The 17,553-nt window shown below is 42.1% G+C and overlaps 1 protein-coding gene across 4 annotated transcripts in view; it reads right to left on the minus strand.

Moving 5' to 3' along the window:
* The window catches only part of WDR17 (WD repeat domain 17), a 120,535-nt gene that overhangs the window by 67,112 nt on the left and 35,870 nt on the right, over window positions 1-17,553 (minus strand). For all 4 annotated transcript variants that reach the window (XM_059721862.1, XM_019481369.2, XM_059721861.1 and 1 more), the window contains exons 2-4: window positions 10,464-10,592; window positions 6,023-6,206; window positions 4,349-4,579 (exon numbers count right to left, since the gene is read on the minus strand). In XM_059721862.1, coding sequence (XP_059577845.1) covers window positions 4,349-4,579; window positions 6,023-6,206; window positions 10,464-10,586 — 538 coding nt within the window. In that variant the 5' untranslated portion in view covers window positions 10,587-10,592. The remainder of the gene's footprint in view (window positions 1-4,348; window positions 4,580-6,022; window positions 6,207-10,463; window positions 10,593-17,553) is intronic.

Raw genomic sequence — 17,553 nt, forward strand, 5'->3', positions numbered from 1 at the left:
CTTGCAAACTGTTCCTCACAGGTTGCATCCTCCCAGCTCTCCTCTGGGGTTTTAAGCTCTCAGTGGGATGCTCCAAACACCTCGTAGCTGAGTGTCTTTAATACAGTTGGCTGCCACTTCTAAAGGGGCCAGAATACCCTACAGGGGCACAATAAGTATATCATTAACGTGGCCTCACTACAAACCATTTTGACATATTTTTATCTTTACCACACATCTTGGTAAATTTAGATTTAACCTAGTGAATTCTCTTATTGGGTTGGTTTTTAGTTGATGACTATTTACTGTTAAAAATCCATCTCATTTTATTTACAAACAAAGTTTTAATGATACTCAAGGGAAACTGATGCTACTAAAATGAATCCTAAGAAAAGAAAAACAACAACAATGCCTACACTTATGAATATTTTGGCTTGAAAACATCAGGTGGGGAATGGAATGGCAATTTATCTTAGCATCAAGGTTCAGCCCTTATGCAGGAGAACTCAGCAGAACTGCATCTGTTTGAACCAGACCTGAATTTAGCCTTTCACCTGTCACTCGGCTAAGCCATCAAAAATGATACAGAAGGGAATCATTCCTGTTCCTCACTGTAGACCTGATGCTGCAAAATGCTGAACACCCCCCACACCTATTCCACAGAAAGGAGTAGAGGGTGCCTGGCATCCAGCAGGATCAAACCTTGTGTAATTGAAGGCTGAGTCAGTACTGGCTAATTAGCAGAATATTGTGTCTTTTAAATGCTACTACTTAGTGTTTTCTCCATTGAGCATACTTTGTTTTGCATTAATTAACTTGGGGCAACTGCTATTAAGGTAAGGGAATATTTTACACAAAGAAGACAAAAAGAGATTTAAGTGCATTAAACTTTGTTTTGCATGTGGGTAGTCATCTAAAGCAGTGGTTCCAAACCTTTTTTATACTGCGGACTGGCACAGGAGTGGAACAAGGCGCACAGAGCCGGCTGCCTCCCTCCTGGGGCTGCCTCGCTTTTACACTGCACATGACTGCTGGCAGCGGTAGCAATTCACTTGGATGGACAGACGGGGGTCCAAGTGAGGGGCTCCTGCCAGAACCTGGCAACCAACCCTTCATGGCCCGGTACCAGGCCACAGCCCAGTGGTTGGGAACCCCTGATCTAAACCCAACACTCTTTTAGTTTGTTCTTAGAGACATTTAAGTAAATTGGTACAATAGTTGAATTTGTTCTCACTGCATTTTAGCAATCTAGATTTGATTCAGATCCCTGTTGCCTTCCTTTACCAGAGAATCAACTTAAATTTAACAGCCGAGGCTCCTACTTGAGGCTTGGTGGCAGAGACTTCTTGGAATTGCAGTGAATCAGAATGTCTCCTAGATGTCTTGACCTCTAACAAATGGTTGTGTATTCCCCACAAGACTGAGGGGCTTGTGGGTGGTTATCACAGACTTTTTCAGGCCAGACCTTGCCACCAGGGACTCTGTGCTTCAGTTTCCATAAATTAGGCTTGTGTAACTGTTGAAACTTTCAAGGTTTTGAATTTGTTTTCTTTGGAATAAAACAAAGCTTTTGAATGTTTTCACAAAGATGGAATTGTGTCAATGATTTTGGATCAAAACTTGAGTGTGTCTATCCATCCCAGTCATTAGGATACTGGTACAAGGTGTAAGAGATACAGATTCAAGTATCTGCTTTCAGAGCAGAATATTTTCATCCCAGTTCGCTCTGAATCTGGCAGGGTAGGGACTAACCGTCCATGTCTCAGTCCAGTGCACTAGCTGCCACCAAGCCATAAAGTGTGAGAGCCTCGTTGGACTCATTTGGATAAATTTGATACAGGTCAGTCGCATCTTATGCAGGGGTTAGGTGCTGAAGTCAGCGTGTAAAGCAAAAATCACGTAAGGCGAAAATCAGGGTGGGAGGGGGGGCAGGGCTTGAGTTTGCACGCGGCACCGTGCTTAGAGCTGTGCAGCTGGTGGCAGCAGCGCAGTGCGGGGTGGTGGTGGGGATGGCTGCGTGCCGCCCGGCCACCACCACGCTGCCGCCCGGTGGGTGGCCACACAGCTCTGGGCACGGCTCCATGGCGACAGCAGGAGGTTTTGGAGGCAGTGGCCGTCACCGTCATAATGGGCCTCCAGGTAAGCAGCAGTGACGTGTGCAAGCTCAAGCCCTGCCCCCCTCCCACCCCGCATATAGTTGAATTCGCGCAAGTTAAATGTGCATAAGATGTGACTGACCTATATCTTTAATTAGACCAACTAGTTGTTCAGTTTTGCTTACTTCCCTTCCCAAAAACCAATCCCCCTCAACCCCTCCCCCCCAAAACCAAGAAAAAGCCCCAAAATCCCCATGCCATGCTTCAGTGAAACTGAATTTAGTTGAATATGTCCCATGCAGCTCTAGTTTCCCAAAAGACAACACAGACAATGATTTTAGCCTTCAACATATACATAACAAGGAGTTCAGATCATCATCACCTGTTTAGTTATATTTGATTCTAACCAAAAAAAAGGCGGACAAGAAATTAATCTAGGGCTACAAGAATAACTCATTTTTTCAAGTTTGGTAGTCAAAAAGGAAAACTGAAAAATATATCTGTTTATTGTGAACCTAATGAGATTTCTTCACTTTTCCTCGATGAAATGAAAAACTAAAAACCATTTGTTTTTGTAGCATATGACACACTGCTTTTAACCCAAAACAAGGTATTTTTCTTCCATTTCTTTTAAACAAATGCAAAGCAATGGAAGTTAAAGACTCAACTTGAGTACCATTCAAAAAACTGGAGGAGGGGATACTTCTCCTTTACCAGGTTGCCCAGTAACAGTATGTTAGACAACAATATTTGAATATATAACACTGAAATAGTTAATTGAAAGAGTAAAAAAAAAAAAAAGTGTTTCTACTTCAATTTTCAAGATTTTTTTCTTAACCAAATTTGCTCATTTCATTTCAAACACAATTTAATTAAATGTTTTGCTTCACTTGAATCTGAATTTCACTGGAAAAAAATGGTTTTGACCAAAATCTGTTGCCCAGTTCTATTCACAGACACTGCACAGTCAGGTAGTGAGGCTGGATTTTGTTTTTCATTTATTATTCCCATTAAACATGTTTAAGCTGCAATAACAATCTTGCTTATAAAGGAAAACAATTCTAAATAGAAAGCTGTAGAGTGAACTTCTGCATTACCATGTTTTATCACACACAATACATCTCCAGGTAACCTATGCACCTTGTTTTTGAAAGGCAGGATGAAGAAAAAAAAATAGATCTTTCCTTGTACTAAGTAACTAAGTAGTAGCTGCTAGGCAGCCAAGCCTGCTTATATTTCTGCACCTTGTGGATCCTGTTCAGAGTTAGTTTTGCTTTTGTCCAGAAGAAGCTTAAGTGGCAGAAACTGCTGGTACCATATTTCCTTGTTTATAGTGTGCGCTCCAATTTCCAGCAGCTGAATTCTGGAAAAAGTTGTGTGTTGTATGAGAGAAAAATACAGCAATATAAACTCAGTTCTATGCCTCCAGACTTCCCCAATAAGTAATAACACAGATTTCAACTAGTAACTTATCTTATGGTAAGTGCAGTGTTGAGAGCCAGAAATTTTACTCGCCTTTGCAAGTTCCTACCTAATACAGAAAATTCTGATTTTCCTGATGCTTCCATAGCTTTTCAGCATTATGGAAGCAATACCCAAATAAATTATTTAAATTAGTTTTAACAAAATTCTGTTGATAAAGTACACTACTGTCCAAAATTCACATGGCTTAGAGGAGATCCACCCTGTCCCAGTACTGAAGGTCTGCTGTCAGACAGAGATGCACGCAGATACACACAATATAAATGACACACTCTGAGATATGGAATGATCACTGTGGAGGGACACCTTTCTTTATTGAATAATGATGGCAAACGATATTTCTACGTATCCACTCAAGACATATGCAGTGATACAGAAGTGTGCTATTTATATTAGAGGTGCACCAATACATTGGTCCAATATTGGATCAGTACCAATATAAAGAAAATTTTCTATATCAGATATCGGCCCCATTGGGACAATAATTTGGCCAATAAATACCTGTGCTGCGCGCAGCTGCAGTACAGCATGGAGCAGAGCTGGCAGTGTGGAGAGCTACCTCCAGCTGATAAGTCAGAAGGGGAGGGGGGAGGAAAGGGGCATGGGGGGGCAGATCAACACCCCCGCGGTGAGGGAGGGGGCAGGAAGTTGCTGCCCGGGGCTGGGGGGGGAGGAGAAGAGCAGAAATACTACAATATTATGAACAAAATCTACATAGATGTTTTTAAAGATATACATCAACAACAAAACATGTAATAACAACATAATTATTTCATCATGCAACTTATTACCTGGTTGAAATATAGAAAGACTTCCATCAGTGTGTCCAAATACTGCTTTACCTTTCTTCTTTGGGTGCCACCTAAATAGACAGATGTCCGAAAGAAAGCTATGTGCTTCTTTATGTACAGTTACCCCACTGTCAGGTCCTGAGATAGTCCAAATATACAATGGGCCTCTATGGGAGACAAATGCAACTGCATCATCTGCATTCCAGCACCAGCTAAGCGAAGCAGGAACTCCTGAAATTTTTTTAAAAAGCATCCTGTGAGAATTAGTACCAGAAATTCAATATACTGACAATAATGTTCTTCGTCCACTGCTAACATTCATCTTACAAAGCTGTTGACCTTTATGAGTAATTGAGCACTCATTTAAAAGATACCAGACTCAAATTCAGAGGGTGAAAATAATTTAAGAAATACTACATGGGAATATTATGTTGTACCTTAAATTTGCATTAGTGCCAAAGAGAATTATTCATATGAAAGTGGAAACAGAATGTTCACATTTATTCAGTTTCTTACCTTATAATAACATATTTATGAGCTGACTATACAATAAAAAACAAACAAAACAAAAGCCGCACACAAACTTTAAATCATTGAAATCCAGAAATGAAAAAGGGTAGAAAATTGAACCAAAACAAAATTTTGATATTTTCATCTCCAGCACTTCAATATCCCATGTCATTATATAAAAGCATGATTGCAGGGTGCAGTCAAATAATGTCCATAATTTATTTTTCCAGGCTGTTCTATTTTTAGCAATATCTAAGAGATACAATATGAGTAAAGTTAAAGTAAGAGCAAAGTTAACTCCAACAGTTAATTCTTAAAATAAAATTAGCAAGACCAGAGATCCAAAAAATGAAATATAATCACCTTCTATTTTAAATTTGGTCATGGACGCTGGTAATTACTTAAGATTGGTGAACTGGTTCTCAAAATAAATAAATACCATCCAGTTTTTAACCATATCTTGAATCAAAGTTATTTTTTTTTTCTTATTTTTACAAGGGTTGAATCAATATAGATTTCCTTGCTTGTGCCTAGTGCTTTCATATGATTTGTGACCTTGAACTGTATAACATCTTGAACTATATAACATCTTTACCCTCACAGTCTCCAAGACTACTTATGCCTCAATCCTTACTGTTTACAACAATCTAATGAAACAATTTAATTTTATTATTTTCTACATGAGTAGAAGTGAGGATAAAGAACTTCATGTTCTGTAACTTCTGAAAATGTTTCCCAATTACTTACAGCAGTGGTTCTCAACCTTTTTAAACTTAAGGCACCCCTTGTTGGACTAGAAAATTGGAAAAATTTCCCCTTGGAAAAACGCCAACTCTTCGATTTCACTTTTTTTTTGACCAAGAGAAAAATAGAGCAAGGAACTTGATCTGTTGAAAGGAACTCAAAAAGACCACAACACGTCAGCAAGGTTTTAACACTATGCATTCTGATTTGAAATCTCTAGGTTTATCCTGTGATTCATGTTTGCGCACCTAATGATACTAAGATTGCATGGCACTAAGAGGCACCCTTGAATAGATCTCAAGGCACCCTAGGGTACTGCAACACACTGGTTGAGAATCACTGACTTTAGAAATACTCACAAGGCTACAAACTCTAAAATGGTAAAAGAAAAAGTTATGCCAAATAAACTATATAAAATACCTTTTGTATTGTCCAGTTTTGCAACAGCTTTTTGTTCAGCTACATTCCAAATGATCACTAGGTTATCTGCACTGGCACTTGCAAATACATCAGGGTTATGGGGACACCAAGATATGGCTGTGATTGTCTTCTTATGCTCAGACATAATTGCCCGGAGCTTGAATTCATTGTATCTGTGATCCATCTAAAATAAAATAAAAGATTTATTTTAAAAGCACAAAGTTTGTTTAACTTTATCCCAACCATTCAGTTGATCCAATCCAATAAGAGAGATCGCCCCAAAAATCCTTTCCTAGTTCAGAAAATGCATTTAATACTTATGATACATAATGCTGGACTAAACAGTGGCTCAAGTCTTTTATGGCCAAGAAAAATGCAATTTACTATAATATGACTGCAATTTGATTTATACTACCAATTTGGAGAATTTGCTATTTTAATAAGCTAGGTATTCTGAATTCAGTTGTCTGGAAAGGTGCAAATATTCTATTAACCTCCACAGATAAATATTACTTCCATGTGTTTCATAGGATGTCAATTTTATTTCATTAATGTCATAAAACATATTATATTCTAATAACTGCACTTCAAATCACCTTTTTCATATCAGAATTTTAAAAGTACATACAGGTATTATACTGAGACACAAAGATGAAGAAGTTTGGCTTATGTCACAAAAGTTAGAGGCAGATATTTGTTCCTGGAACCTTCATCTTAAAAGTGTAGTGCAACATTAGAATTCATGTTAAGCTGTTAAGTTGAAATGCTTATTCATAAAAGTGCCTTATACAGTCCAGCCTGATTCTATTTTCTATCAGGAATTTGACTAATAACTTCACAGGAACACTCTTTACAGCATCTATCAATATTAGATAGAAGCATTTACTTGTGAAGTGCCACCAATGTGCACCCATCCTTTCAGATGCAATACTTATATTTGCTGTATCTATGTTTGTTTTGTTTCAGGACACTGGAATCAGTTCAAGATGAAATAGAGTCATCCCTGACTTTTCTTACCCTAATTTAAACCATTATTATTACTTTCACTGTAATGTTGAGGTTCAGTTCCCTTACTACTCCTTGTTGTTTAATGTAGCAATAAGTCAAAGTAGCAAAGACCCATAAAGATGTGGTGCACAAAATGTACCTATCATATTAATCTACATTGCAATTTTCTCTTCATTTTGCATTTCATTTTCCACAGCTGTTAAAAGCATTCATTGGAGGGATGGATATATATTGGGAATGGAAATGTACAACTTGTCACATTACATTTTTAAAATGCTGCAGATGATGCCAGATTTGTACATTTTAAAACTAAAGCCAGTTCACTCTCCAAAGCAATATTATAATGGGAATAAATATCCACAAATAGGATTGATTGCCAGTGACAGACCTCTTAACTGCAATGATGCTAGGGACTGTAGCCATGGTAGCAAGTAGGATTCCTTTTTATAAATTAGTCAGAAGCTGGCGAAGAATGTTTCACATAGGTCATCAAGTATTTAGGTAATACGTTTTTCCAGTCTCTTAACATCAAGTATATTGAAGGATGATTATCATGGAAAAAAAATACTCAACATATATGCAGAAGGGCAGAAAATTAAAACTTCATTGACAGTATCAGTATTTCCTAAATTAAATTGCCTGGCTCTGAAACCAGTTTTAAAAAAATAAAACAGAAAAAACCCAGAAATTCCATTATATGACATAGTCTCTTCATTAAGACTGGATGCACCACACAAAATTCTGAGCTAAGTTATTAACTGATAGCAGCAATAGATTTATTCTCTTCTATATAAGCAAGCGCTAGAAAGATATGGGATGTTTTGCCAGTGGGTTTTGGGCAGTATGTTCTAGAAACCACAAACTCTTGTCTTCTGTCTACTGTCTGCCAGGAGCAAAACTAGCAGTGGGCAACATGTTTGTGAGTCCTGGGCATTGAGTTAAAGGGCAATCAGTGACAGAAGTCATGACAGCACTGCTGAGGGAGGAAGTGCTGCCAAATTCAGTGTTGTGATGTCCTGGTATGCTGGGTTTCAATGAGGCAGGGCAGAAGGGGGGGAGAGGGAAGGGGAAGGCAGGCACTGGGATTTGTGCCCAGGGTGCAAATCTTACCAGTTACAACTCTACTGTCTGATCTTCTGCTTCATCTTCTTTAACCTGTCCATACATCATCAGTTCCATATTTACCCCATCCCCATCTGCTCACCTGGGACATTTGTATGCATGCAGGCATGCATACAAAAGCAAACAACACTGCAGCACATGCACTTGTATAAACGGTGAAACGCGCATCATCACTGAGGTAATGGCGGCAGTGCACTTTGAAGTAAAACACATTGAAGGTGTTTTAGTTCAAAAGCGCACTGCTGCCATTTTCTGCACGCAGACGTGCATTTCACCGCTTATATAATTGCATGTGACACAGTGCAGTCCGCATCACCTTGTATGTGGAGCTGACTTGATTTTGGAGGATACGAAGACTCATAACAAGAACACCTCATTCCAGTCATGAGTGGGGGTGCTAATTAGCATATGGATCATTTGTGGGGGGAGTGGTAGCTGGAGTATACATACTGAGCAGTGCTAAGCTGTGGGGTCACCCTGGTCTGAAATGCTGTCTACTCTGCTGGGGCACAGCCCAGTGAACTATATAGTAAATCATGAACCTTCTTGCTTTGGACTAATCTAATGCATAGTTATTAAGTCCAAAAGTGCTGCTTAAAAGTGCTTATGGAATACCTGTGCTAAAACCTGCAACATTAAAAAAAACAAAAAAACCCCCAAAAAGGTAAAACACATAAATTCTGGATGAACCGAGTCTAACGTGTTTTCAGATTTGTCCTTCACTTCTATGTGCTCAGGAAAAGCAGGGTCTGACAGTAAGGGGTGGGGGGAGGGAGAAGGGCAGGGTGCACGGGGAAGAAGGTGAGTGGGTAGGCAGAGGGCAAGGCAGCTACTTGACTCCCCAAAATTAAATTTTCCCTGCTGTAGCAGAGGGAAGGGGACAAATTCATGGCAAACCTCCAATAATTAGATTCTATACCCAGAAAATTATAACAAATTTATAAATCTTCCATACATAGATGCAACAGGTGCCAAGGCCCATGTCACTTTAAAAGGAGAGAACAGCTGGCTGCTGTAGAGGAGGGCAGGCTAGTCATCAGCTGCAAATAAAAACCTCTGTATGGGGCTGGGGAGGCATGGGACAGGAAGGGGTGGGGTTTTGGGACACACACCCAGAACCTGAGGCTGAGCAGGCAGCCTGGCCCTGCACACCACAGGGGGAGGAGCTCCTAAGAGAGAGGGGATGCTGGAGACCAAGAGGCAGGAACTCAAGCCACCCAAGGGAGCTGGGCTGAGAGGGCTCCAAGGAAGTTATGGCTTGTGAGCAACATTAATCCTGGGTGAGAAAGACTTTTATTCTGTGAAGTGGCTTGCTTGCTTTTCTGCTATGTTTTAAGCTTGAAATCAGAGGATTGTGTTGTGGCTACAGGGAAGGTGTGGAGGCCACGGAGGAGTGCTTGGTAGGGCACTCTGCAACAGGAAGCCTAGCCAGGGGTTAGGGACCCACACAGCTGAGGCAACAAATAGCCCAGCCCAGAGTCGGGGGTCCAGAGCACGAAACAGGGGCTAGAGGCTCGGACAGAGGCCCAAAGCACACACGTATGAGATGGGACTGGGGCCAGGAGCAGTGGACCTGGGTTGAGGGGTGCAGCCAAAATAAAAGGGCCAAGACTGCTAAGGCCAAGACAGAGATTCAGGTCCTAAAGGTCAAAAGCTGTGTTCAGACCACAGAGTAATGAATATGAAGTAATCTCTGTGAGGCATAGGCGTGGCTACAGGAGAAGGGCCACAGATATAATTCATAAGGCAACTGGTGCTCGGAGGCACTGATGGGGCCAGACTGCCATTATATAGTGCCCAAGGGGCAAGACTGGAGCCAGTCAAGCCAAAGTGAACAAGAGGCACCAGCCAGCCAGTGAACAAGGGCTTATCTGGGGACTCTGGGGCAGCCTCCATTAACATCATAATAAATCCATCAAGGTAGGACAGGTGAGGAAAAGGAAGGGTACCCCAAGGAGTGGGAGTGGGGAGGCAGGAGTTGCGCGGCCACTGGGAGACATCACAGCCATCCCTGGGACGTGGCCCTTCATTGGGGGGGTTGTCTTATATTTGCGTAAATATGGGTAAATTGGCTCTGCAATGGTAAGCAAAGTAACGAATAGTAACCCCCTTCCCCTTGTCCCCCAAAATAATTTGGTAGCAGACTTAAGGAAAAATAAAAGATATGCTAGTCTTACACAATCACATATTTTTACTACAATAACACTTCAAAATTATTGTGTGAACATTTTTTTAAAGGAATAAATGGAAGCTGAGAAACAAAGAAAAAATATTTTAAAGCAAGTAATCTAGCATGGAAAATAAATCTTACCTGGTAAACATAAATTGCAAGGGTGGCACAGTAGGCAAATCTATCCCCACTAGCAGCACACACATCTTTGTTCCATGGCTGACATCCAGCAGCTAAAAGACCCACTTGCTTAACCTGGGACATCTTTGCCTATAAAACATATGCATTTATGAAACATTAACTAAAACAAGACACTTTTTAGATGAGCTAACAATATATTGTTATCTGAGAAACAAAAACCCCTGCAAGATTGTGCAGTTGTATGTTTCAGCAACTACAGTGAACATATCAGAAATAAAACCAGGCAAGTATTCATATGACTTAAATCCTACAGAAGAGAAGAGGCTTAAATTCATTCACAAGAGTATATGCAGGGAAAAAAAATAATGGCTCAAAGCCTCTTTGGGTGAAAACCTATGTATCCTGAATTGGCAGCAACTCAAGTTCTGGTCCGCTATTCTTTTTATTTCCTCCTGCAGTAAAATACGGTATTTTCTATTTTTAAAACAGCTTCTTTTCCCTCCTTTCTTCCTCCCCACATAAAAATCTGTTAGACAAAAACCGTACCAAATATTTCAATGTAAAACAAACTAAGCAATTTAATTTCAACAATGTTTTTTTCTTCAGTCTTTAAACATTCACATTAATACTTTGTGGGATAATTCTTAAGATTACCTTTTCAAATCAGTGAAAAGTAGCTCTTCATCTATTCCCAGTACTGTATATCTACAGTATAATATTGAAAGGCACTAGAGAAATTTAAATTCAAATTGTTTCATTATATGTTAACATAAGTGTAACAACTGCTTGGACAGTCTTTCCCCTTTGAAACATGAATCTTCTGTTGACCTAGTCTATCAGCAGGTGCTAAATGACTGCATAAAACAGCTGAAGTACTGCTGGATGATTATTATAAGTAAAGCTTGTTAACCTGGATATGAAGGAAATGCCAGTGGCTCTGCGGAAAAATAGGACAGAAAAGGTCATGGAAAGAAAGCCTATGTACAGCCCAGGTCAAGAAAGCCAAGATACAGTTTATGCTGCATTAGTGTTTTTGGATTACTAACTCTGTTAAGGATACAACAGTAATTTACTCCATTCCTGGCCGTTATATATAATGTCCTAGAACCAAGATAGTACAGGCAACCCCGCTTAATGCAGTTTTGCTTACCGCAGTTTCGTTATAATGCTCATTTCAAACACTTATCTAGTTTCACTTAGCACTGAGTGCGTTTTGCTATAACACTCAGCGCAGGCGTGGGGAGAAGCAGTGGTGGTGGTGGCAGCAGCGAGGGAAGTGGTGAGTGGCAGCCGGCGGGAGCCCGGGAAGGGGTGGCAGAAGCCCAGGGTCCGCTCTGGCACATGGAGCGGGGAGGAGTCGTAGCAGCGAGAAGGGGAAGGTGGAGGCCATGAGCTTGGAGCCCAGGCTGGCGAGACCCAGGAGCTCAGGGTCTGCTCCGGCACGTGGTGCTAGAGCAGCCAGTGGGCAGGGAGGAGCAGTGGCAGCAGCGAGAAGGGACGGATGGGGGGCATGAGCACGGGGCCCAAGGCCAGGGCCAGCAGGAGTGCAATGGCAGCTCATCCCCATGCTGGGTGCCCTGGAAAGAGCCCCCACTGGGCAAAGCAGGGTGTGGGCAGGTAGGTGGCTCCACTGCTTATCCCGCACCAGAGCCCTGACTCAGGACCCATGGGCGGGGTGGCTGGGGCCCTGCACAGGTATACTGGTGGCCGGTGGGTGCGGGCCGGCAGGGAACATAGCAGTGGCTGAACAAATGAGGCTGGGAGGAGCCTATGCCTTCCTTAGCAGAGTCCACGTGGTGCCTTGCCGGGAGCGGCCTAGCCAGAGCCAGCAGGAGCGCAGTGTGGGGCTGCAGAAGCGCAGGGTCTGGGTTGGCAGATAGTGTGGAACCAATTATTTTTATTTACATTAAATCCTATGGGGAAATGGGTTCTGCTAACACTGTTTCACTTAGCACTCATTTTTTCTGGAACCAATTAGGAGCACTAAGCAAGAGTTGCCTGTACATACTTTCACAAATCTTTGCTACACTGAGAATAAATGCAAGGCACTGAACGTCTAATGACAGGTTAAAGTAGGGTGTAACATTACAATATGGTTTAGCCTCCTCCTTGCTGGAAGACAAATTATGAATAAGGTTGCGCTACCATAAAAATGCCAAAACATTTTCATCTATATCAATACAAAGAACTCGTGTCCGACTCATACAAAAAATGCTTTTAGATCCTTTATGAGCAATAAGATAGCGTCAACACAACGCACAATGCATTAGATACGTAATTCCTATCGACAGGAGCTTTTCAATGAGTTGTTAGTGAGCCTTCGTTTAATTCTTTTGTTTAAAAGGGAAATAGTGCTATCTTAAGAAGTATAGTAATCGATCAGTGGTATAAGTGTGAGGGTGAAAAGACCCAGGGCATACACAAGGGTGGTTAAACAGCCGCAAGAGCACTTCCCTGTCTCTCTCAGGCCCCTTGCACATATTCTCTTAATGATGCAATGGGATGAGTGGGATCTGTTCCCCCATCCCAACAACCGTGTTTCCTGCCATGCCAAACATGTGTGGCACGATGCATGATTCTGGGATCAGGGATAGATCCCAATTGCACCATTGCTAGCACAGGGGGAGCCTAAGATAATTTGCCCAGGCTCCCCCTGCACTGGAAAGTAGAAAGTCAAATGACATTGAACCAGTGTCTGTCTCAAAATGACTCCAGTTAAGTCCCATGCTAGGACTGACAATCAGCTAATTGGGGGTCCCTGTCACAGGACTGCACTGAGGACAGTCTTAGAGCCCCACTGTGTAGCTGGCATCAGGCTACATGAGCCTGCCACATATTCAATTTAAGGCACAATGAAAACCAGCTACAAAATTATTCCATATTTTATGGAATAATTTTGTGGCTTATTTCTTGTTTTAATTGCACCATAAATTGCCTGAACATGTGGTTGGGGTAGTATTTAAGATATGATTAACTGGTTGATCATGTCTTAAGTATAACATCTGCTAGGGGGCTCAACAGCCAGAAGAGAGGTAGCTAGCTGTGTAAGCATGGAGTTAGCCAGAAGGTATTAAAAATATATATTAATTAATCGGTATAAGCCAAGGTTGCAACTGAACTCCAACTAGCTTCAAGTATCAAGGACAATAAAAAGTCCCTTTTCAGATATGTGGGGAGCCGGAGGAAAAGCAAGGATAACATTGGACCCCTGCTAAACTAGATGGGACAACTGACAACTGACGCCCAGGAAAAAGCCACCTATTAAATGGGTACTTTGCGTCGGTCTTTCATTAGTCCCATGGGGCGCCCATGCCCGCTACGGGACAGGGAGGTCTGGGTGAGGGAGATTCCCTGCCCTCCATCAATGCTCAGCTCATGAAGGAACACCTTGAGAGGCTGGATACCTTCAAGTCAGCTGGCTCTGACAATCTATACTCCAGGGTACTTAAGGAGCTGGCTAGCATCATAGCCCTGCCCCTGGCACAGATCTTTGAGAACTCCTGGTGCTCTGGTGAAGTACCTGAAGACTGGAGGAAGGCCAATGGCATGCCTATCTTCAAGAAAGGGAGGAAAGTGGATCCGGCCAAGTCCCAGCGATTAAACAGACAAAATCTACAGGCCATCAGCCTGACCTCTATCCCGGGGAAGGTCTTAGAAAAGTTTATTAAAGAGGCCATCCTTAATGGACTGGCTGAAACCAACATCCTGAGGGATAGCCAGCACGGGTTTCCTGCGGGTAGGTCTTTCTTGACTAATCTCATTTCCTTCTATGACCAGCTGACCTATCACCTGGAAAAGGGAGAAGAGATTGATGTCATATATCTTGACTTCAAAAAAGCCTTCAATCTGGTATCCCATGATCACCTGTTGTCAAAACTGGCCAATTGTGGCTTTGAGTCCACCACAATCCGCTAGCTGGGAAATTAGCTCCGTGGTTGGACCCAGAGGGTGGTAATAGATGGAAGTCTATCGTCATGGGGCCCTGTGACCAGTGGGGTCCCCCAAGGCTCTGTTCTTGGACCCATATTGTTCAAAATCTTAATTAATGATGTGGACACTGGAGTCAGAAGTGGACTGGCCAAGTTCGCCAATGACACCACACTTTGGGGCAAAGCATCCACACCTGAGGACAGGAGGGCGATCCAGGCTGACCTGGACAGGCTCAGCAAATGGGCGGACAAAAACCTGATGGTGTTTAACACTGAAAAACTCAAGGTTCTCCACCTTGGGAGGAAAAACCTGCAGCATCCTTATAGGCTCAGCAGTGCTACACTGGCTAGCACTATGGAAGATAGAGACTTGGGGGTCATCATTGACCACCAGATGAACATAAGCCTTCAATGCAATGCTGCAGCTAGTAAAGTGACCAAAATGCTGGCTTATATCCATAGATGCTTCTCAAGCAAATCCCAGGACATCATTCTCCCGTTATACTCAGCCTTGGTGAGGCCGCAGCTGGAGTACTGAGTCTAGTTTTGGGCCCCACAATTCAAAAAGGATGTGGAGAAGCTTGATAGAGTCCAGAGAAGAGCCACGTGCATGATCAGAGGTCATGAAAACAGACCTTACGATGACAGGCTGAGAGCTATGGGGCTCTTTAGCCTGAAAAAGCGCAGGCTCAGGGGTGATCTGCTGGCCACCTATAAGTTTATCAGGGATGACCACCAGTATCTGGGGGAATGTTTGTTCACCAGAGTGCCCCAAGTGATGATGAGGTCAAATGGCTATAAACTACTACAAGACCATTTCAGGCTGGACATAAGGAAGAATTTCTTTACTGTCCGAGCCCCCGAGGTCTGGAATAGCCTGCCATCAGAGGTGGTTCAAGCACCTCCACTGAACACCTTCAAGAAAAAAATGGATGCTTATCTTGCTGGGATCCTATGACCCCAGCTGACTTCCTGCCTTCGGGCGGGGGGCTGGACTTGATGCATCTTCCGAGGTCCCTTCCAGCCCTAATGTCTAAGAAATCTATAAGTGTGCATGTAAAAAGAGAAGTCCCAGTGATTAAGAAGCCAGCAAGGGGCCTGAGAGCAGTTCCCCATCTCTCAGGCCCTTGTTCACGTTCTCTTAACGATGCAAGGAAAGATGGCACTTTAAAGACTTATTTGGAGAGGAACAAGCTTTTCTAGGCATCTGCTGAAGTAGGCTGTAGCTATGAAACTCATGCCCCTCTGAATGAGTCTGTACAGTGCCACCTTACTTTGCCTTCTGTACCAGTGAGAATTTCTGCTAATCTAGGACTTTCAGCACAGGATTCCTTAGGGATTCCAAACATACAAGGCACCCCCTTCTTCTTTTGCATGGTTCTCTGTGATAATTTAACCATAATTAGATTTGCAAATCCCACCAAAACTGACAGGCAGCAAACATGCAAGATGACAGACCCTAATGCCAAAGTGACCTGCAGAGATTTCAGTAGCGGGGCCTCAGCTATTACCATAAGAGGAGATTCGGTTGCAATTATTACCTAAGCTTTAACAGTGTACTGAACAGGATAATGTCAACATAAAGGACTAAACCAGTACAGATACAAAATACGCATATGCAACCAAAGAGTTGCAAAGGGTGACACTAAAGTGAGTTCATGATCCATCTGTCACATGAATACTATTCAAATGTTAGTTTTACATGTTAAAAAGTTATTATCTTCAGTCTGCACACAATCATAACCCTCAAAATGTAACCTTTGGGTTGACCGATGAAATGTTGACTCCTTCGGTTGGTAAAGACAGCCCCCACAATAACTAATCAGTGGAAGCAGTGGCCTGCTTACTGCTACTGCTGAAGTGCATAAGGTTAAGTGGTGGGGTGGACTGTCATTGTTGGGAACAGAGCACCCAGAAGTACCACAGTTCCTCGGATAACAGTCCCACACTGCAGCCGAAGGCTCTATTTGTGGATGGGACTCCTATCATCCCAGAATAGTGTGGAGGGGGATGGTGGAAAGCCTTGTCCGTGCTCAGTTAAGTGACAATGGCAAAAACCCCATCTCCCCCACATAACATAATCAGGAATAAACTCCTCCCCATGCCATCCTGCCATTGTCTTCTGGCTGGGTAGCTCCCACAAAAAAGCCCTCTTACTGAGTAGCCACTGCTGCTCTTGAGTGCATTATTCTATGTTTCAGGGTAAGCAGAGGTATGGTCCTGAAGTGAAACTCCATCAGCTACCCAGAAGCTGACCCTGTGAGGAACCAATATTGGGGACAGATTAGTTGATACAAAATATATTAGATGGAGCTTGCATTAAGTGAAATTCTCATAATACAAGAGTAGGATCTTCAGGATCAAGCAGCTTGGAGTAACCAGTAGGCTGCATGACTCAGGCCCCTGGTGCATTTTGGCAGGGCAAGTAAAGTTAGTCTAGGAATGTGAGACCTCCTATATATATTTGACCAATATTAATAATAAAGAAAGGGGAGAAGTCACTTAGACTGGCACTGATAACTGAATGGAAGACTGAAAAAAAACTGAGTATCAAATAAAATATCTTAGTATTACAATATATTAGCCTATAGTCTCCAAAATGGCGTACACTGAAGCTGGGCTTCATGAAGTAAACACGGTTGTGAATACAAACAAGACTTTATTGCAATGCATACACACAAGTCAGAATTAAGAAGACATTGTTAACTGTACCTCATGGACTGCACAATATACATACATGTATACATACATATGTATATTGTATCAAATTTGGAAAGTATATCATTATTTTACTGTGGACTTTTCATGATGAGATCTCTGTAGCATTTACATGTTACATAAACATGAATACATTTGCCTTCTAAATACTCCAGTGTAATAATATTACTTCACACTATTTTATTTTCGGAAGTTGAAATTAGACCAATGAAAATGAGTTCACTAATTTTGGGTGCCCAGATTGGTTGCTCTGATTTTTCAGAGGTGTTGATCATCTGCAAGCTCCCTTTAGCTTTAACTCGCATTGTAATTGCTCAGATATTCAGGGGAAGAGGGGGAAAAAAATCAGGTCTTTCTGTCTCAAGGTAAGCAAATGAGGAACATGCATTTAATTTTGGTTCAAGTGGTTTCCCAATAGCACAGAAAAGGTTTGCAGAATAGCC

Source organism: Alligator mississippiensis, chromosome 2, assembly GCF_030867095.1.
Source record: "Alligator mississippiensis isolate rAllMis1 chromosome 2, rAllMis1, whole genome shotgun sequence".
Lineage (NCBI taxonomy): Eukaryota > Metazoa > Chordata > Crocodylia > Alligatoridae > Alligator > Alligator mississippiensis.